This window comes from Aquila chrysaetos, chromosome 8 (assembly GCF_900496995.4).
Source record: "Aquila chrysaetos chrysaetos chromosome 8, bAquChr1.4, whole genome shotgun sequence".
NCBI lineage: Eukaryota > Metazoa > Chordata > Aves > Accipitriformes > Accipitridae > Aquila > Aquila chrysaetos.
Window position 1 is genome coordinate 42434647 of NC_044011.1, and position 18842 is coordinate 42453488.

The 18842-nt window shown below is 55.6% G+C and overlaps 1 protein-coding gene across 3 annotated transcripts in view; it reads left to right on the plus strand.

Annotated features, from left to right (window-relative positions):
• Positions 1 to 4633, plus strand: part of TECTA (tectorin alpha) — a 35111-nt gene extending 30478 nt beyond the window's left edge. For all 3 annotated transcript variants that reach the window (XM_041125245.1, XM_041125246.1, XM_030022129.1), the window contains 6 exons: positions 655 to 818; positions 977 to 1225; positions 1757 to 1919; positions 2223 to 2310; positions 2982 to 3098; positions 3604 to 4633. In XM_041125245.1, the coding sequence (XP_040981179.1) occupies positions 655 to 818; positions 977 to 1225; positions 1757 to 1919; positions 2223 to 2310; positions 2982 to 3098; positions 3604 to 3716 (894 nt within the window). In that variant the 3' untranslated portion in view covers positions 3717 to 4633. The remainder of the gene's footprint in view (positions 1 to 654; positions 819 to 976; positions 1226 to 1756; positions 1920 to 2222; positions 2311 to 2981; positions 3099 to 3603) is intronic.
• Positions 4634 to 18842: the final 14209 nt, after the last annotated feature.

Below are 18842 nucleotides of genomic sequence, written 5' to 3' on the forward strand. Positions count from 1 at the left end.
CTTCTCATTCGTGCAACTTGAGGGCAGAGGAGGCGGGGAGAGCATGCCTTCGGGAGGCGGCTTGATGGGGCGAAAGGGACCCGAGAGTCGACCGGCGCCTGCAATGCACACGTAGCTCTGACCACCCGTCAGGGCAGCTCGTGCTCAGGCAGTAGGTCGCAGGTGTGCTTTATAGCACGTGGGGTCACCGTTGCCTCACTGACTGGTGTCCTGGACCAGAGGATGCAGGAGAGGGCAGAGGGGTAGTTGGGAGGCTGAGGAGAGCGGTCTGTGTATTCTGAGCTGTTACATATGTGAGGAACTTGTTGGCGTGGGGGGCATCGAGGCGGTGCATCTTCATACCAGCCAGGCAGTCCTCCTCTGCAGTGGCCTGGCTTGACGCTGAGGGCGGGGTGGGGCATGCATTGGTGTGAGCCATGCTCGGGAGGTGCTTTCATGGGGTGGGGGTTGAGGAAAACAGAGGCAGGTCTTGTAGACTGAGGATGCTGCCCAGCGGTTCCTAGCCCTGCTGAACCGTACCCTTTCTGGCCAGGGGTGGCGGAGGGGCTGCGGGGCCCTCATTGTTGTGCGGCTCGTTTAGGGGCTGGCATGTTCATTAGGAGCAGGGGAATGGAGACGGCCGGTCTCCAGTGATGCCCTGCGTTCCTTCTGCAGTCAAACAGCACACACATAGTGTACAAGAACACAGTGTGGATCGAGAGCGCGAACAACACAGGCAATATCATCACCCGGGACCGGACCATCAACGTGGAGTTTTCCTGTGCCTACGAGCTGGACATCAAGATCTCCCTGGATTCGGTCGTGCGGCCGATGCTCAGGTAGGAGCTGGGGCGAGCTGCACGGCCTCTCCCGTCGCATGGGTGCAGGAGCGGGCAGGCAGGCGGAGGGTGAGGCGGCGAGGGTCCGAAGCAAGGTGCCGAGTTGAGGGTTCGTAGCCTTTCCCCCGTCCGAGCCAGTATTTCTTTGTCATCATTAGTGTGATTAACCTGACGGTGCCAACGCAAGAAGGGAGCTTCACGACCAAGATGGCCCTGTACAAGAATTCATCCTACAAGCACCCCTACCGGCAGGGTGAGGTGGTGCTCACCACCCGGGACGTGCTCTATGTGGGGGTCTTTGTCGTCGGGGCCGATTCCAACCACTTGATCCTGATGCTGAATAAGTGCTATGCTACCCCCTCGCGGGACAGCAACGACAAGCTGCGCTATTTCATCATCGAGGGAGGGTGAGCGACCATGGGCCAGGCAGCCCAGCATGCCCTGGTTTTTTTTGTCAGGCTGGGCGCTCAAAGGGGCGGCGGTGTCAGTTGGAGCAGGGGACCTTTCGGTCAGTGAGATGGTTGACTAAGATCTGGAAAGGGTGGGGCACAGGGCAACTTGCGTTGTTAGTGCAGGATTTAGTTTGCTTAGCGCAGAGTAGCCAGAGGCGATGGAGTCCCGGCTGTGGAGAGAAGTGGCCTTCCTCATGTCGCCGAGGCCACGGGAGTCGGGGCATCTGTAGGAGATGGGGGGACGTGGATCGTGGAGGAGATGTCTTGGGAAGCGGGAGTATGACAGAGTTGGAAGTGCCACAGAGAGGTCACGCTACAGAGGCAGGGCGCAACGCCCTCATCCAGAGGAGGTGGGCACGGCGGGATCTAAGCACACTGTCACAGGACCCAGGGCGAGGGGCCTTATGGGGACAGGGGCAAGCGGCATCCCTCGAGGGAGGGTCTTGGTCATGGGAGGGCCGGGGCGAGCATCAGTGCTTTGCACAGGTGCCAAAACATGAAGGACAACACCATCGGCATAGAGGAGAATGGGGTGTCGTTGACGTGTCGCTTCCACGTCACCGTCTTCAAGTTCATCGGGGATTATGATGAAGTTCACCTCCACTGCGCTGTCTCCCTCTGTGATTCGGAGAAATACTCCTGCAAAATAGTAAGTGGGACAAGTGCCGAGGGATGGGTCACTCGCTTTGCAGGGCTCCGGCGGAGCGCAGCAAGCCCGGTTGACCCAGCATCAGAGAGGCGGCTGGAGACATAGCCCCGGGGTCGAGGCTGGGAGGGTCGCGTGTCCCTCTGGGTGCCAGGAGGAGAGACCTGCCACGGGCAGGTCGCCTTGGGACCCGTGCTCTGTGAGGCTGATCGCAGGGTCCCTTCGGGAGCTGGGCCGGCCGGAGGGGCATGGAGGGGGCCCAGTCAGGGGCTGAGAGTAATGGAGGCAGCATTTATCCCTGCGTAGAACTGCCCTCAGCACACGAGGAAGGCCAGCGTGTTTGCCGAGGAGCCCAAGGAGCAGATCATCTCGGTGGGGCCTATTAGAAGGAAGCGTAAGTGTGTGTGTGACCCCAAGAAAGGCTGGGGGGGTTTGTCGGCCATCCGCGTTGAGCCCGTCAGCGTGCTGCAGGGCGGTGCCTGGGCACAGCAGGACCCCAGGGCGAGGGAGCGTGCGTGCATGTGTCCTGTGGGGAGAGGCTGTTCCTTTGAGCAGGAATCGGGACAAGTGCAAGAGAGCCCTTGGGGGTTTTGCTGCTGGGAGATGAGGGTGGAGGGCATGCGTGTGCTGGTCGGATGGGTGCAGGTGTGGGCGACGTTGGGGGTCCACCTTGCTTGGGGATATATGTTCCTAGGGGTCCGTGGGCGGTTGCACAGGAGCCGGCATGACAGCAGGGTGGGCAGTGGAAGCCCAGGGTGTTGTGGGGCGCTCTGTTTCTGGCCCCGTGCTGTGGGTGCTCCTCTTTGTCTTCCCCAAAGGCCCCCGGAGGGTTGTGAGCATCAGACTAGGTGCTGCTTTGGGATCACGGGGGACGATGGAAGCCTAGCTGGGTCCTAGCATCATCCCCACAACACGTGTGACGTGAGGGTGTGCCCGGCAGGTGACGGGCGTGCTCTTGTGGGCCCCCTTGTTGTAGCAGGGAGTGCGGGTCTTAGGCAGCCAAAGATCGGGGGCTTGGGGTCTGGGCGCATCGCTCAGGTGTCCTCCTTTGCTCTTTATGCCCAGGATCAGACTGGTGCGAGGACAACGGAGGCTGCGAGCAGATCTGCACGAGCCGGGCGGACGGACCCCTGTGCAGCTGTGTGACGGGGACGCTGCAAGGGGATGGCAAGAGCTGCAGGGGCAAGTACCGGGGGCGGTGCAGGAGGAGTCGGGGCGAGCATAGCCGGGTGCTTCTGTGCCCGAGCTGAGGGGCCATAGGGGCGAGTGGTGTGGGGAGGGTGGGTGGCTGGATCATGAGGCATGTCGCAGCTGGGAGGGAGGTGGAGGGCAGGGAGCTGGATGCGCGCCATTCCCAGAGGACAGAGGTGCTTGGCAGCGTGGCACCTGAGGGCTGTGAGGCCAACGATGGTGGACTTTGAAGAGCTGACAGACAGTCAGTTGCAAGAGCGGTGATGGTATATAGCGTGGTGCAGGGCAGTGGCAGGGTAGAGTAGAGGCCATGGGTAGAGTCTGGAGGCCAACAAGGGGCTTGTGGGAGGGGGGGCCCGGTCATGAGATGGGGCACCCAGGAGGGTGCGGGGCTGGTGCGGTTTGCGGGGCACCTGGGGTGTCTTGGGGAAAGGAGGTGCCTGTTGTGCATGTGCCGGGGCCCCAGCTCACATTGGTCTTGTTGTTGTGTTGGCAGCCTCCAGCTCTTCAGGGGAGCGCCGTGCCCGAGTGACCCTTCTGGTGGCAGCCCAGCTGTGGTTATGGCTGTGGTTGTGGCTGTGCGCAGCTCTGCGGGACCTGACCTCGTAGGTGCGGCTCCACCGCCCAGCCAAGTACTGTTCTCACGTCAGCCTGAGTCTTTGTAGGGTAGGAGACAGCACCCCCACAGCGGCCAAGCTGCCTCCGACCCATCCTGCTGCATGGAGGCAAGAGAGGGACTTGATATGGAGAGAGATTGGATGTGGACCGTGAAGGTGTTGTGTGGCAGGCGCAGCTGGATGTTTGCCAGCATCGATGTGGGACTTGGGGTTTTTTTGCAGCTTTCCATCATCGATGTGGGACTTGGGGGGGGGGGTTACAGCTTTTTCCCAGGCTTTCCCTCATAGAACGCACTGTAGGCGGCCCGCACCCCTGTCGGTAGCGTGGGATGGGACGGAGCGCATGCCGTCCCCTCGCATGGATGGCCGCGAGTCTCCACAGTCCTCAGGAGCTGCCATCAGTGTCTTGCGAGCACACGGACTCGGCCAGAGGTAGGTGTTGCAGCACAGGTCATGGGCTGGAGTGGCACGACATCGTCGTCGGATGTCGTGACACCTTGGGAGTGCGTTGCCCTCTGGCTCTCCAGAGCAGAGGTCTCGTTGAGGTGCGTGGTGGAGGGCCGAGCTCATCCCCGGGGATCTGGGAAGCCTCTTAGTGCGCTGTGGTGGTGACAAGCCAGTCCCAATGTTTGGAAAGGGGTGCTTTCTGATGGGCAGGAGTGAGAGCCAGAGAAATGAGGGACGGAACTCCCTCCCTTGTTTGCGTGGTGTGCCGTGGCAGAGTTTTTTGAGGGTGAGAGCAGGGTCGGGGTCCGTGGGCACGGGGTGGCGTCGGGACACCCGGCGGTAGAGTTGAGAGTGGCCTGGGGGTGCCGGTGGGTGTGGGGGAGACTGTCTGTGTCGGTGTCTTGTCTTGTGTTTGTACTCTGTGAAATGGCTGTGTGGGAATAAAAAGCGTCGTAATCCTTCGTAAGTGGTGTGGTCCTGCGTGATGGCAGCAAGGATGGGGAGAGGCAGCCGGGGCCGGAGAGGGTCCCTGGGAGGGGTGAGGAGCGTGGGTTTCAGGGTGCCGGGCAGGGGCCACATACAGGGCATGCCAGAGCCCAGGGCCCGGGTCGGGGCTGGAGGAAGGAGGTGGTGTGCCTGTACTTTATTAGGTGGGTCGGATGAGCTGGAATTGGGGCAGGGGGACGGAGGGAGTAGTAAGCTGTTGTGGGGAGGGAAGGGGGCACCTGAGTTCTCTGCCAGGGTCCCAGGGAGAGCTGAGGAGCCCAGTGGCTGGAGGTGGGCAGCGGTCGAGCGAGTTACCTGTGAGCCTGGTGGGTGATGGTCTGTGTGCCCATCCCCGCAGCTGGTGGGCATTGTGGAGTATGGGAGGAGGTTGCCATTGCAGGGGAGAGGAGCAGAAGCAGGGGTGGTTGGCGTGAGGAGCCAAAGTCTTTGGTGTCTGGGCGTGGGTGAGTGGTGCCGGTGTGGGTCTGGCGGGTTTGTGGCAGTCTTGTCACGGTGCTGTTTGGGGAGGGATGTAGTTGTCTTGGTGTTCCTGGCGCTGGTGTGCTCTTTGGAGTGAGGGGCCGTTTGCAGCTGGGGGGAAGCCTGGCAGGGAGGGGCCTCTCAGGGGGAGCGGGAGCAGTTGCGAGGGGCAGCTCAATATAGAGGGGGTCCGGCATGGGAGCCTGTCTGGTGAGGGCCCTTTCTGCTGGGGCGGGCAGGCGGATAGAGGGCAAGGCTCACGAGGAGCATCAGACGAACCAGGAGCATTGGTCAGCTCCCAGAGCTATGATATCATTGCTATTAGTGAGACTTGGTGGCAGGAGTCCCACAATTGGAGCACTGGGATGGAGGGCTACAGGCTGTTCAGGAGGGATAGGCAGGGCAGGCGAGGCGGAGGTGTCGCACTCTATGTAAGGGAGAGATTTGATTGTACAGCCCTTATGGGTAGTGACAGTGTGGTCGAGAGCTTCTGGGTGAGGATTAGAGGGATGGAAAACAAAGGAGATGTTGTTGTGGGTGTCTATGACTGAATGCCCAGCCGGGATGTAAGCACTGATGAGTTCTTCTATAGGCAATTAGGAGGAACATCTGGATCGGCAGCCCTTGTCCTTATGGGAGATTTCAACTTCCCAGACATCAACTGGGAATATCATACTGCTGTCGTGAGCAGGTCTTGGAAATTCTTGAAGTTTGTAGGAGACAGCTTGTTGTTGCCACAGGTACTCAGAGAGCCAACTAGGGAAGATGTCCTCATAGACTTGCTATTTGTGAACAGAGAAGGACTCGTGGGGGATGTGATGGTAGGTGGCTGTCTTGGCCACAGCGATCACAAAATGGTTGAGTTTAAAATTTTCAGTGTAATGAGAAAAAAGGACAGCAGAGTTGCTCCCCTGGACTTCAGGAGAGCAAACTTTAAGCTCTTTGGGGAGTGAGTTAGCAGAGTCCCTTGGGAATCTGCTTTTGAGGGCTTAGCAGTCCACGAGTGCTGGTCAGTCTTTAAAAGCCACCTTTGAGAAGCACAGGAGCAGGCAATTCCCCTGTGTCACAAGTCAAGCAAGTGGGCCAGAACCCCCACTGGGCTGAACAGGGAACTCTTCGTGGAGCTTCAGAGCAAAAAGAAATCGTACGATCTCCGGAGGCGAGGTCAGGCCTCGTGGGGAGATGACAGAGCTGTGGTTCATATAGACAGGGAGCAGACCTGAAAGGCCAAAGCTCAGTTAGATTTGAAACTGGCCAGTGTTGTTTCAGATAACAAGAAGGGCTTTGTTAAGTATGTTAATAGCAAGAGGAGGTCTCACGAAAAGGTTGGAGTGATACTTGTTGAGGATGGTCATTGGACTAACAGAGATGAAGAAAACGCAGAGGTGTTCGATGCATTTTTTTGCCTCAGTCTTTAACAAAGCTGACAGGCCTTTGGCTGCCCGGTCCCCCGAGTCAGAGGACTGCCAGTGTAGGAACAGTGTCTTTCCTTTTGCGGACCCCAAACTGGTAAGGGACTATCTGCATTGGCTGAACATTCATTCCACAGTACCAAAGGAGCTAGTGGACATTATAGCAGGACCCCTCTTGATCATCTCCTGAAGGTCTTGAAAGTCTGGGAAGGTCCCCACCAACTGGAAGCTAGGCAACATTATCCCTATCTACAAAAAGGGCTTGAGGGAAGACCCAGGGAACTAGACACCTCTTAGTCTAAACTCAGTTCCTGGAAACATAACGGAGATGATTATACTGGGTACTGTTGAAAGGCATTTAAAGAGTAATGCAATCATCAGGCTCTGTCAGTGTGGGTTCACAAAGAGAAAGTCCTGTTTAACTAATTGGATCTCCTTCTACAATAAGGACACCCACCTAGAGGAGGAAGGGAAGGCAGCGGACGTAGTTTTTCTGGATTTTGGTAAGGCTTTTGATGCTGTCCCTCGCAGCATCCTTCTGGACAAGTTGTCAGACTGTGGGATGAGCAGGGTCATGGCGTGCCGGGCGAAGAACCGGCCGAAGGGCAGAGCTCAAAGGGTTGTAGCGAAGGGGGCTACATCTGGCTGGCGACCGGTCACCGGTGGCGTTCCTCAGGTTTCTATTCTAGGGCCTGTTCTGTTCAATATATTTATCAACAATCTCGACATAGGAGTTGAATGCATCATTAGCGAGTTTGCTGAGGATACCAAACTGGGAGGTGCTGTTGATTCTCTTGAGGGATAAGAGGCCTTGCAGAGGGATCTAGATAGATTGGAGCACAGGGCAGCGATTCATGTGATGAAACTGAATGAGTCCCGATGCTGGATTCTGCACCTGGGGTGGAGTAATGCTGGGCACAAGTCCAAATAGGGAGAGGAGTGGTCCAAGAGCAGCCCTGCAGAAAGGGATCCAGGGGGTGCCACTTGACAGCGGGCTCGGTAAGAGTTAGCAGCATGCCCCGGAAACTGAGAGGGTGAACCACATCCCGGGGTGCATTGAACACAGCATCACCAGCTGGTCAAAAGAGGTGATCATCCTGCCGTACTCAGCATCGGTGCGGCCTTGCCTTGAGTACCATGTGCGATTCTGGGTGCTACAAATTGAAAAGGATGTGAAGGTGCTGGAATGAGTCCAGAGGAGGGCCAAAGAGCTGGTGAAAGGGCTAGAAGGCATGTCCTGCGAGGAGCGGCTAAGGACTTTGGGCTTGTCTAGTTTGGAGAAAAGCAGGCTGAGGGGTAACCTCATTGTTCTCTGCAGTTTCCTGAGGAGGGGACATGGAGAGGGAGGTGCTGATCTCTTCCACTCGGTATCTCGTGATAGGACCTGCAGGAATGGTTCAAAGCTGTGCCAGGGGAGGTTCAGGCTGGACACGAGGAAGCATTTCTTTACTGAGAGGGTGGTCAAACAGTGGAATAGGGTTCCTCGATGCCTGTACTTGTCAGTGTTTAAGAGGCATTTGGACAATGCCATTAAGAACATTCTTTAACCTTTGGTCAGCTCTGATTTGGTCAGGCAGTTGGACTAGATGACTGTTGTAGGTCCTTTCCAAGTGAAATTGTCTAGTTCTATTCTACTCTGCTCTAGTCTACTTTCTGGGATAGGGTGTGGGATCTTGCACAGTGTCTTCCCCTGTCTCCCTCTCTCTCTCCCTTTTTGTGCTTCCCCCCCACCCCTGTCTATTGGTCTTTCATCTCTCTCTTGAGGTGTCTCCTTGTTTTGCCATTCTTTGCTTTTGGCGACTTTCTCTCCCTTAATCTGTCTCCCTCCCCTGTTCTCTGTGTCTCTCTGGTATTCTCTGTTTCTTAATCTGTGTGTTTCTGTTTCTCTTTCTGTCCTGGTTTGTCTGCCTGCCTTTCTGCCTGCCTTCTCCTCTTTGTTCATGCTCTTTCACTGTTTGTAAGGTGCTCTCTCTCTCTCTCTCATATTTGGTGTTTTTACTTCTGTCTCTGTACCTGTTGCTGTCTGTCTGACTACCTGTCTTTCTCTTATCCCATGCTCTCTGGCTGCCTTTCTCTCTTGTCTCTGTCTCTCTGTATGTGTCTGTAGTGCTCTCCCTCTTGCCCTTGCTCTCTCCCTGGCTTTATGTTATGTATCTCTAGTTTTGTCTCTGTCTGTCTCTCAGCCTGTTGTTGTATTTCTCTTAATGTCTTTCTCTCTCCCATTTTCTCTTGAACTTTTAACTCTTGCTTGATCTACTATGTGCTCTATTGCTCTCTGTAGGTGCTTTGCTTTCTCGGTGTCTCTGTGTCCCTGTCTCCCACTGCTGTCTCTCTCTATTGGCTTTTTTCTGTTTCTTCCCATTGCCTCTTCCCCGCCCCAGCTTTTTAGCCTTTACCCTTGATCTGTTATTTGGGGGCTTTGGGGTTTTTTTTGTTTGGATGCTCTTTTTCTTGGTCTCTTGTTCTCTCACTGTCTCTGTCCTGGTGCTAACTAATGGAGTCAGTTGCTGATGCTGGTGAGGAGCATCTGTCTGTCTTCACTGGAGGTAGCTTACTCTACTGGTGGTGGTGAGGGCTCCCTTGCTCTCTGGCTAGCTCCCTCTTCTTGTCCTCTGCCTGCCTGTGTCTTTGTCCATTGCTCTCTCTTCCATGTTGCTTGTTATGTCCTCCTCTTTTGGTGTTGTGTGTGTTCTCTTGCCCCGCCCCGGCCCCTCTCCTGTACTCTGCCTTACCCCCATCTCCCTCTCTCTCCTGTATCTCTCTTCTCCCTCCCTGTCTCTCCCTGTCACTATGTCTGTGTTGTCTCTCTCCTCTCCCCTGTCTGTCCATCCTGTGCTCTCTCTCATCTCCTGGTCTTCCCCCTCCCTTTCCTTCCATGCCTCTCTGTCTCTCTTTCCTGTCTCTCTGTGCCTTCCTCCTCATATCTACCTGTTTCTCCTCTCTGTCCCTCTGCTTTCCCCCTGCGTGTTTCCCCCTCCCTATCTCTGTGTGTCCATGTCTCTCTGCCCTATGCCTCTCTCCCTTTCTATCTCTTTCTGCCTTTCTCTCCCCTGTCTGTCTCCCTGTCTCTCTTTGTCTGGCTCCTGCTGTCTCTGTGTTTCTCCCTCTCCCTGCTCTCTTTGTGTGTGTCTGTCTCTCTCCCTGCAACGGCTCTTGGTCTTGGTCTCTTGCCCCAGCTGCCAATATGCCTCTGTGTCCCTGGGCCTGTCTGTTTCTGCCTCGCCCCCTGCTCTCTCTCCCTGTCTCCCCCCTTTCCCGCTGTCTCTCTGAATGTCTCTGCCCTGTGTAGCTCTTTTCCCTTGGCCCTCTCTGTCAGCCCTGTCCCCCTCTGCACTCTGTGTTGTCTCTCCTCTGTTGGGTTTCTTCTCTGTCATCTCCCCTGTTTTCTTTTCTCTCTCTTTTTATCTGTATCTTCCCTCTGTTGTCTGCTCTCAACCCACCCCCACCTCCCGTGTCTTTCTTCTGTATCTATTCTGTCTCGGCCCTTGCTCCCTTCCTCCATGTAGTGTGTGTCCTTGGTCTTGTGTCTCTCTCTGTCTACTTCTGCTGCCCCTGGTCTCTTCCTCTGTGTCTTTTATTGTTCTTTTATCTGTTCTTGTTCTTTCTTGCTCTCAGTTCTTCCCATCCTGCTGCCTCCTTCTCCCCCCACACCCCGCCTCCCATCTCTCTCTCTCTCTGACTTGCTTCTATTTGGCTTCCTGTGTGTGTCTCCACTTGTTGAATCACTGTTGTTGTTTTCTGGGTGCTGCATTTCTATGTGTCTCTTTGCTGCTCTTACATCTCCCTGCCTTCTCTATAGGCCTCTTTTTATCCTCTGTTGGTGTGTTGCTATCCCTCCCTTCCTGCCTGTCTTCTCTCTCTCTCTGCCTGTGGTCTGTTTGTTCTCAGCCTCTCTGCTCCATCTCTCTGTGCCTTTTGTCTTGCTTGCTCTCAGCCTGTCTTCCTTCTCTCTCTCTGTTACCTCTTGGCCGTTGCTCTTTGCTCTGCTGCTCTGTCCCTCTGCTGTCCATTTGCTCTCTGCTCTGCCCTCGTGGCTCTACTTTCTCTTTGTGCCTCTGCCCCCTCCCAGTAGCATCTCTCTTTCTTTGTTTGTGTCTCCTGGCTCTCTCTTCGGTCAGTATTAGTCTCTGTCTCCCTGCTGTCCCCAGCTGTGTCTGTCTGTCTTGGTGCTAATGCAGGAGCACTGTGGCCAAAGGATGGAGAGGGGTGTGTGCCTTCTTTAATGGAGGTAGCTGAATGTGTTGCCGGTGAGGAGGGTCTGTCTGGTGGTGAAGATGACTATGCGTGTCTCTGGTCTTTAGAGGGTTTTACTGACTGTCCCAACAGTGATGGTGAAGCCTGCCTGTCTGCAGTGGAGGCAACAAGTCATTCTGGTGGAGAGCGTTCATCTGTCACTAATGAAGGGAGCCAAGTGGCCCAAGGGTGCAGCTTGGAGGTGGGGAACTAACTTTGTTGGCCATGGTCACCAGGACCAGCTGAGTGGCTCACTTGGTATGTAGGTGGTGATGACTGCCTGGCTCTTGTTGTAGGTTGGAGGGAGCTAGCTCGCTCACTAACAGAACGTGTTGATGATGCTCTTGGTGACTGGGTGCCTCGGCAGGAGGGAAAGCTCGTTGAGCTGGGCCCGGTGGTGATGAGTGCCTGTCTGTTGGTCTTTGTCAGCGGGTGCTCAGTGTCAAAATGGTAATGAGGAGGAGAGCATGGCTTGACTGGCGCTGCCAGCGGGACAGGAGGATGCCGGCGAAGACTTCACGGGCTGATGGGAGGGCAGCGGGGCAGGCAGTCCCGATGGCGGCGGGAGCTGTCCCAGGTGCTGGAGCCGGCCCGCGGCTCGTAACCGCGGTGCAGCGGGTCCAGGCTAAGTCCGTCCTTCCTCGGGGCGAGGAGGCCCGGCCTCTGCCCTCCTGGCCCGGGGAAGGAGCAGGGAGGCCTCCGCAGCCTCCTCTGCCCGTGGCCTGGCCAGCAGCGCTGCTCTGACCTTGGGGCGGCTGCTGCTGGAGCCGACCGGCGTGGCGGGGCCACCGCTTGGCGCCCTGTGAACCTCATCAGCCCCGGCCTAGGGCCTGCGAGGAAAACACACCCCCACCAAGAGCAAAGGTCCCGGGGACCATCCACGGCACAGAAGTCTCCACATGGCCAGACACGGCATGCCCATAACCGCAAGCCTTCGCCTCCTTCTCCTGTTCCTCCCTTAATACTGGAACCCACCATGCAGTCCAACACAGGCCCACCTCGTGACATTCGTGACAGACATACATACGTAAAGCATACTCCCTACAACAACAGCAGCAGCCCTCGGCCAAGACACCCACATCACTGCCTCCTTCTGCCCCGGTTCTCCCCTCCCCTTTCCTTCGATCCCCCTTCCAGTGTGCTATTTTTCACTAGACTAGAACTACTTTTCTCCATACTAGCTCATCTAGGGCCACATTTCAGATTTGTGCTGGAAACAGCAGACCCAGTTAGGCTTTGCTAGCTTGCGTGCCTTCTGCTGTGTGACTCGCTATGAAACTGTCTTCATCTCAGCCCACCAGTTTCCTCACTTACTTTTACCTTTCTGATTCTCTTCCCTATCCTACTGGGGTGCAGCAAGCAAGCGAGCAGCTGCACCACTGGCTAGGTTCACGCTGCTGCATCTGGCCCACCACTTTCTTTCTTTTCCCTCTCTGCTACGGCCCCTCAAACCCCCTGACCCATCTATGCAGCAACCTGCCCTAACTACAATACCCCTCACCTCTCAGGCACAGCCCAGGCCATGCCCCACACTCATCCCCCCCCACAACTGACTACCTTTCCACCCACGCCCATTACTTCCTCCACACCCCACACAAGCTTCCACACTCCACACCGCCACCCCTCAGACCTGACTGTGGCAGTCCCGACAGCAATTGGGAAAGCCCTCCACACAGCAGAGCCCCGAGACACCCCTACCTCCTGCCACACTTCCTCCCATATCCACCCTTAGCAGGGCTGCCTCCAACCGCACCATCTGGCACCAGATTCAAGTCACCAGCCCTGCCTCCATCCACACTGGCCTGGGCCACACCAAGAGCTCATCTTTCCACACACCACCTCGTAGACGCATTCCCTCAACCTCACAAAGCACCGAGAGACTGACAAGCAAACCCCTATTTCCTGCCCAACGCTCCCACCAAGCCGGAGAGGAGCACACCTCCCGGACACCACCGACCGACCCCTGGAGACAGATGCGCTCCTCCTGTTGGCACAGAACTCTGGTCTGGCGCCCATGCTCAGCAAGTAGGCCCAAGCAATTTCATTCCTGTTGTCCAAGGCTGACGGTGAAAACCTTGCACCTAACTTGGCAAACCCTTAGGCCAGAGGCTAGGCTGACGATAAGCAGCCACAACGGCATGAACACAGCAGAAAATAGGTCTACACCTCAACCACCTTTTACACTATAAATATCTGCAGGCATCAGGGTCCATCACCCTCTCCCTGCACAGCGGCCAGCTTCCCTCAAATAGGGATGCCTCCCAAGCTTACCCATCAATGCTGAGACATCCCTTACTCAACATCACACACACACAGGTTGCTAGGTGACCTTTTTTGGCACGCATGTACCATTTAATACACCTATCCTCACCTTAATGCAATAATCTCTGCATGCTCCCAATGGATCAGGCAACCGTCTGCCATGAGTATCCCATACTAACATGAGGTGTAGCAATTACTAGTAGACTCTTGACAGCCAATCCACCTGTAGCCACTTACTTACTGACTGATGTACTTATTAAATATTTGACATACCTCCCTTTACTGATCCCAACACAATAAACTAGCTACTACATCATAGCTGTGCAAGTGATCTCTAACTCTTCTCCTGCAAGACCCCACCAACCATGCCCAGTCCCCCCCAGTCATGCCAGACCCTCCATACATCCAACACCTGCAGCACCTCTCACCAGCAAACTCTAAAAGCAAACAGTGACCAGCATAGCAGGTACACCACCACCCAGCCCCACTCCATGCAGCAAAACAACACGGTCGGGCTGGCCATACCTCAGTCCTACATTTGCCAACCCCCACCTTGGTCAGGGCCCTTGCTGATCACCTGCTCTGTCCTCCCCCACTACCAGCAAGGGCCTCTTTATCTATGTCTCATTCCTCACCATCCCCAGGAACACGGCCTCCTCACCCACCCCGGGCAACCTGTTCCCCTGTCTGTCTCACCACCCTCAGCCTAACCAGCTTCTACCCAATGACCACACCAGAGGCAACTGCCTCAAAGACCATACAGGATGCCACCACACACACCACGCTTTCCCCACCATCGCTTTTGTCCCTTCCATCACTTGCCATCACCCTGCACCGGGGAAGACAGATTGGCACCTCCCTCTCCTGCCCCCATCCCCAAACAGTTGTTGCCAAGAAAAAGACAATGCCCCTCCCTCTCCTCCCGCCTAACCTCCACCATCCCCGCCAAAGCTGCACACTCCACTCCTCTGCCCATTCCCATTGCCCCCCAACAGATGCCCTCCAAGCCTTTCTAGTCTTTCACATATGAGGCAACGCGCACACACGCTGCTTGGTGCCATGGAGCACTCTCTCCTTTCCTCCCTGCAAACCGCTCTATGTCCGAAGGTCTCTGAGACACAGCGGGTGCCTCCCGCCATGCTCAGCCTCTGACGAGACCCCTCTTTCTGTATTTCTGGCACCTCGATCCACTGTGTTCCCCACTTCACAAGATGACAACAGACACCATACACACTAGCATCCTCAAGTTGCACCTCACAGGCACCTCTCACTGTTACCTACTCCGCCAGCCTGACCACCGGTTACAGCCTATCATTAAGGCTACGACCAAAATCCCCCTTCAATACCAACGGGGTGAAGCATCCACCACCGCTCTAGGAAGCCCTCTCCAGCTTCAGACCGCCCTCCCCCAGTGCGGCGCCAAGACATCCCCACATGTCCCCTGGCCAGGCAACAGGACTGGTGACTCCATCTCCACCTGCCCTCTTCGGGAAGCAGACTGGAGCAACAAGGCCATCCCTCAGACTCCTTGTCTCCACACCACTCTGCCCAGGATCCTTAAGCCCTCCCCATAGGAAGGGCCCACAGGCCCCCTCCAGGCACACTCCAGAACCTTCCTGCCCTCATTAGGAAGCAGGACCCCATGGTGCTCCAGGCAAGGCCTCACCCACACTCCCTACCTACCTAGTGCAGAAAAAAGACGTATTCAGACAAGCTATGTGCTCCCCACCACCCGTGCGCCAGAAGGCTGTCCTTTCCACGCAGCCCCCCTCTCCAGCCGCTCGCTTCCCTGGCTGCGCTCGTGTCTGGCCTCGCTTCCTCCCACACAAGAGAAAATGGCACCGCTTCCCATCTGCTCTTGAGATGCTCCTGATCGCCCTGACACTGTCATCTATCCCCGTCCCTCTACCAGACCCCAGCTCCCTCGACAGAGTCAACAACAACCTCCCATTCCGGATGCTCTGCTAACTTTACTTACTCGCTCACTCCAGTCAATACAAAAGGAACCTTCAACTCCTGCTCCTAACTCTCCATTAAACACAATAAACACCGCTGGCTCTATGATGGAGCCCCAAGGTACACCCCCAGCATCCAGACGTTCCATCCAGCCCTGCTGTTCCAGCATCCCTCCGTCCATCCATCCCACAGTCAGACACCTTGTCTGGAATGATACCGCAAGGGATGATAGCAATGGTCTTTCTTATTACAACCCAAAACAACCTACACCCACCAGCTTCCCTTCATCCGCTGTACAGGTGGCCTTATCATAGACAGATCTATGCTTCCCCAGACAGGATTTGCCATTCCCGACCCCCACCAGCAGCACTGTCCTTGACGTGCCTCTCTGCAGCACCCAGCAGGCTCTTGGGCATCCTTTCTCCACATACTGGGGATCCGATGCATGGGCCTCGGTCTCCCCCATGCTTCCCTCCCAGCCCGGTCAACAAAAAGGACTGACGCAGCTTAGAATCTTAGCTGTGGAGACTCCCAGAATCATGGAACCACAGATTCATAGATGCATAGAATGGTATGGTTGGAAGGGACCTTTACAGGTCCACCAGTCCAATCCCTGCTCCACTCCACCACGAGCAGAGACATCTCCACCCAGATTGGGTTGCTCACGGCCCTGTCTGCCCTCACCTTGCATGGTTACCAGGGGTGGGGCTTCCACGACCTCTCAGGGCCCCTTCCAGTGTTTCACCACCCTCATCATATGCAATTTCCTCCCTGCATCTAGTCTGAATGGGGCCTCTTTTAGTTTAAAACCATGACCATTCGTCCCATTGCAACAGGCCCTGCTAACAAGACTGTCCCCACCTTCCTTATCAGCCCCCTTTCCGTGTTGAAAGGCCACCATAAGGTCTCCCCAGACCCTCCTCTTCTCCACACTGAACAACCCCAACTCTCTTGGCCTGTCCTCACAGGAGAGTTGCTCCATCCCTCAGACTGTTCTTGCAGCCCTCCTCCGGACCCGCTCCAACAAGCCCACACCTTTCCCATGCTGAGGGCTCCGTGCAGAGCCTCGCTGCCGTAGCTCACTGGGCCGTAAGCACATGCCACCAGCCCACGTCCCATTTTTCATCCACTGGCACCCCCGAGCCCTTCTCCGCAGGGCTGCTCTCAATCCTTTCATCACCCAGCCTGGATAGGCAGCAGGGATTGCCCTGACTCAGGCACGGGACCACAGCTGGTTCCCAGCTGGCGCGATGCTCCCTGAACACCCAGCACCTTCGGGACGCCAGCGATGGGGGTTTGTCCGTGATGCCCACCAACCACCTCCTTCGGCGCCCCGGGACGCGTCCCATCACGCCCCAGGACCTTGGTGCAATAGGCAGAGACAATCGGTCCCGTTCTGTTTTGGCATCCACTCTCAGAAAGAGGCCACGTGCCTGCTCACGCTCCTCCAGCCTGGCACCCCCTGGTCTCTCATCAACATCTTTACTGACAGGGACCGCAAAAGGCATCTCTCGCCCCCACCTTGGCCTCCTCCCAATGGATCGGGCGACCGTCCGCCTTGAGTATTGCACCATTATTGTCCTTTGCCCTCCTCACACTCCTAACATGCTTCCTTCGACGAGGTTTTTTTTCATACTCTGACCCAACCCATTCCATCTTTGCCTCAAGTTCGGCTTCAGCCTTTCATACACTTTCCCGACCTAGGCAAGCGACCCGCTTCTGTCAAGTTCATCTCCGGCATGTCTGTCCCACTCCCCAACTGTACACCCAGGATTCCCCCATCCCAAAAGTACCATATGGCGCAGGGCCCTCTCACCTTCTGTACAGCCGGGGGTCACCTGGCACCCTGCTCGGTCACCAGGAATGCCTCTGGACCTCCTGACCACCTTTGACGGGCTATGAGGCTCCTCCTGCCCCAGTGTCGCCCCCAAGCTTACTGATTTTGTTTCTCACTCACTAACTTACTGCACCCTAACCCTAACCCTAACCCGCGCCCTAACCCTAACCCGCACCCTAACCCTAATTCACACCCTAAGCCTAATGGCCCGAACCTTAACCCAATCCCTAACACCCTAACCCACGCCCTAACCCACACCCTAACCCTAAACTCTAGCCCTAAACCCTAACCCCGCCCACAATGGGCACCCCACCCCTATCCCTGCCCAGTGGGCGGGGCTCAGCCCCCCCCCCATGTGTAACTGTAATTAGGGTTCCTCCACACTAGGGTTGTCTTGCAGTAGGATTGCCATGCTCTAGGGTTTTGTGTGGCTAGGGTTACTGCACTCTAGGGTTCTGCAATGCTAGGGTTACAAGCTGTTTTAGGGTGGTTTCGAGGATTCCCGAGAAGGTAAACACACACACTCTGACTATAAGGGAAAAAGCAACTCTGGTATTTTATACATTTGTGGAGGAACGGGTGTCGACACCCGCGGCCAATGAGTGCCGAAACACGCCTCGATTGCAACATAGGAAGCCTATGGCACATGCGCCTGCTAGCCAGGCACGCTGCACGCTGCACGTGCCATAGTCATCCCTTCTATTGGTTCATGGGCTCTGTGCACGCGGCAAATTACTATAATCCATCAGTCACGTCCACTATGCTCTAACCAATAGCAGGGCTTTTGCAATGTAAGCAAAATTATGTGTGGTGCCTTGTATTCCTCCATTATTGCACATACTACCTCCCCCAACCTTGCTCTACTTTCTTATCCCTATGGTCAGCATTTCAAACAATAGACAATAAACTATCTGATCCCTGTGCTGACTACGTTTTTTAGTTATCTATTTCTTACTCAGTGTTCATCCACGGACCAAAATTCCATCTTTTAACCCTTCTGTACACACAGGCATTTAGGGTTACTGCACTCTAGGGTTCTGCAATGCTCATGTTATGGGCAGCTAGGGTTAGTTCACTCTAGGGTTCTGCAATCCTAGGGGTACGGTCATTTCGGGTTACTGCACTCTAGGGTTCTGTAATGCTAAGATTACGGGTGTTTAGAGTTTCTGCAGTCTAGGGTTCTGCAATGCTAGAGGTACTGGTTTTTAGGGTTACTGCACTCTATTGTTCTGCAATGCAAGGGTTACCGGTGTTTAGGGTTACTGCACTCTAGGGTTCTTTAATGGTATAGTTACTGGTGTTTAGGCTTTCTGCACTCAAGGGTTCTGCAATGGTTGTGTTTCGGGCGTTTAGGGTTTCTGTACTCTAGTGTTCTGCAGTGGTCGGGTTACAGGTGTTTAGGGTTACTGCACTCTTGGGTTACTGCACTCTAGGGTTCTGCAATGCTTGGTTTACGGGCTTTAGATTTACTGCACTCTAGGGTTCTGCAGCGCTAGGGTTACAGGTGTTTAGTTTTACTGCAGTCTAGTGTTCTGCAATGCTAGGGTTACCGGTGTACCAGTGTTCTTACTCACGCACTTTCTTACAGACTCTGGACTTCCATATTGAGCAAGCAAGACACCAGTCATGCCCCGGGAAATGCCGTCAGGGACCAGCTGCCAGTATGGCAGTGCACTCCCCGTACCTCTCCCCCCCAACCTGACCTGCATTTCCCATCACCCCGCTGAAGCAATAACCACCAGCATCTGGTGCGATGCATCTGGTTGCGATGGCTGCATCTACCTTGAAGTGGATTCAGGGGAGATGGCTAACGATCCGATAGCCAAGGGCTAATTTGAACAACACACCCAGCTAACCATGGTGCCGGTCACGGTCCGACCGAAGCCAAATTTGGAAGAAGCTAACACTGGTAGGCGGTATGCAAATAGGACCACAAGTCAATTATCTTACTCCATAAACAGCTTAAAGCCCAGGGCCCCTTGAACTCTCCTGCACAGCAGCGGGC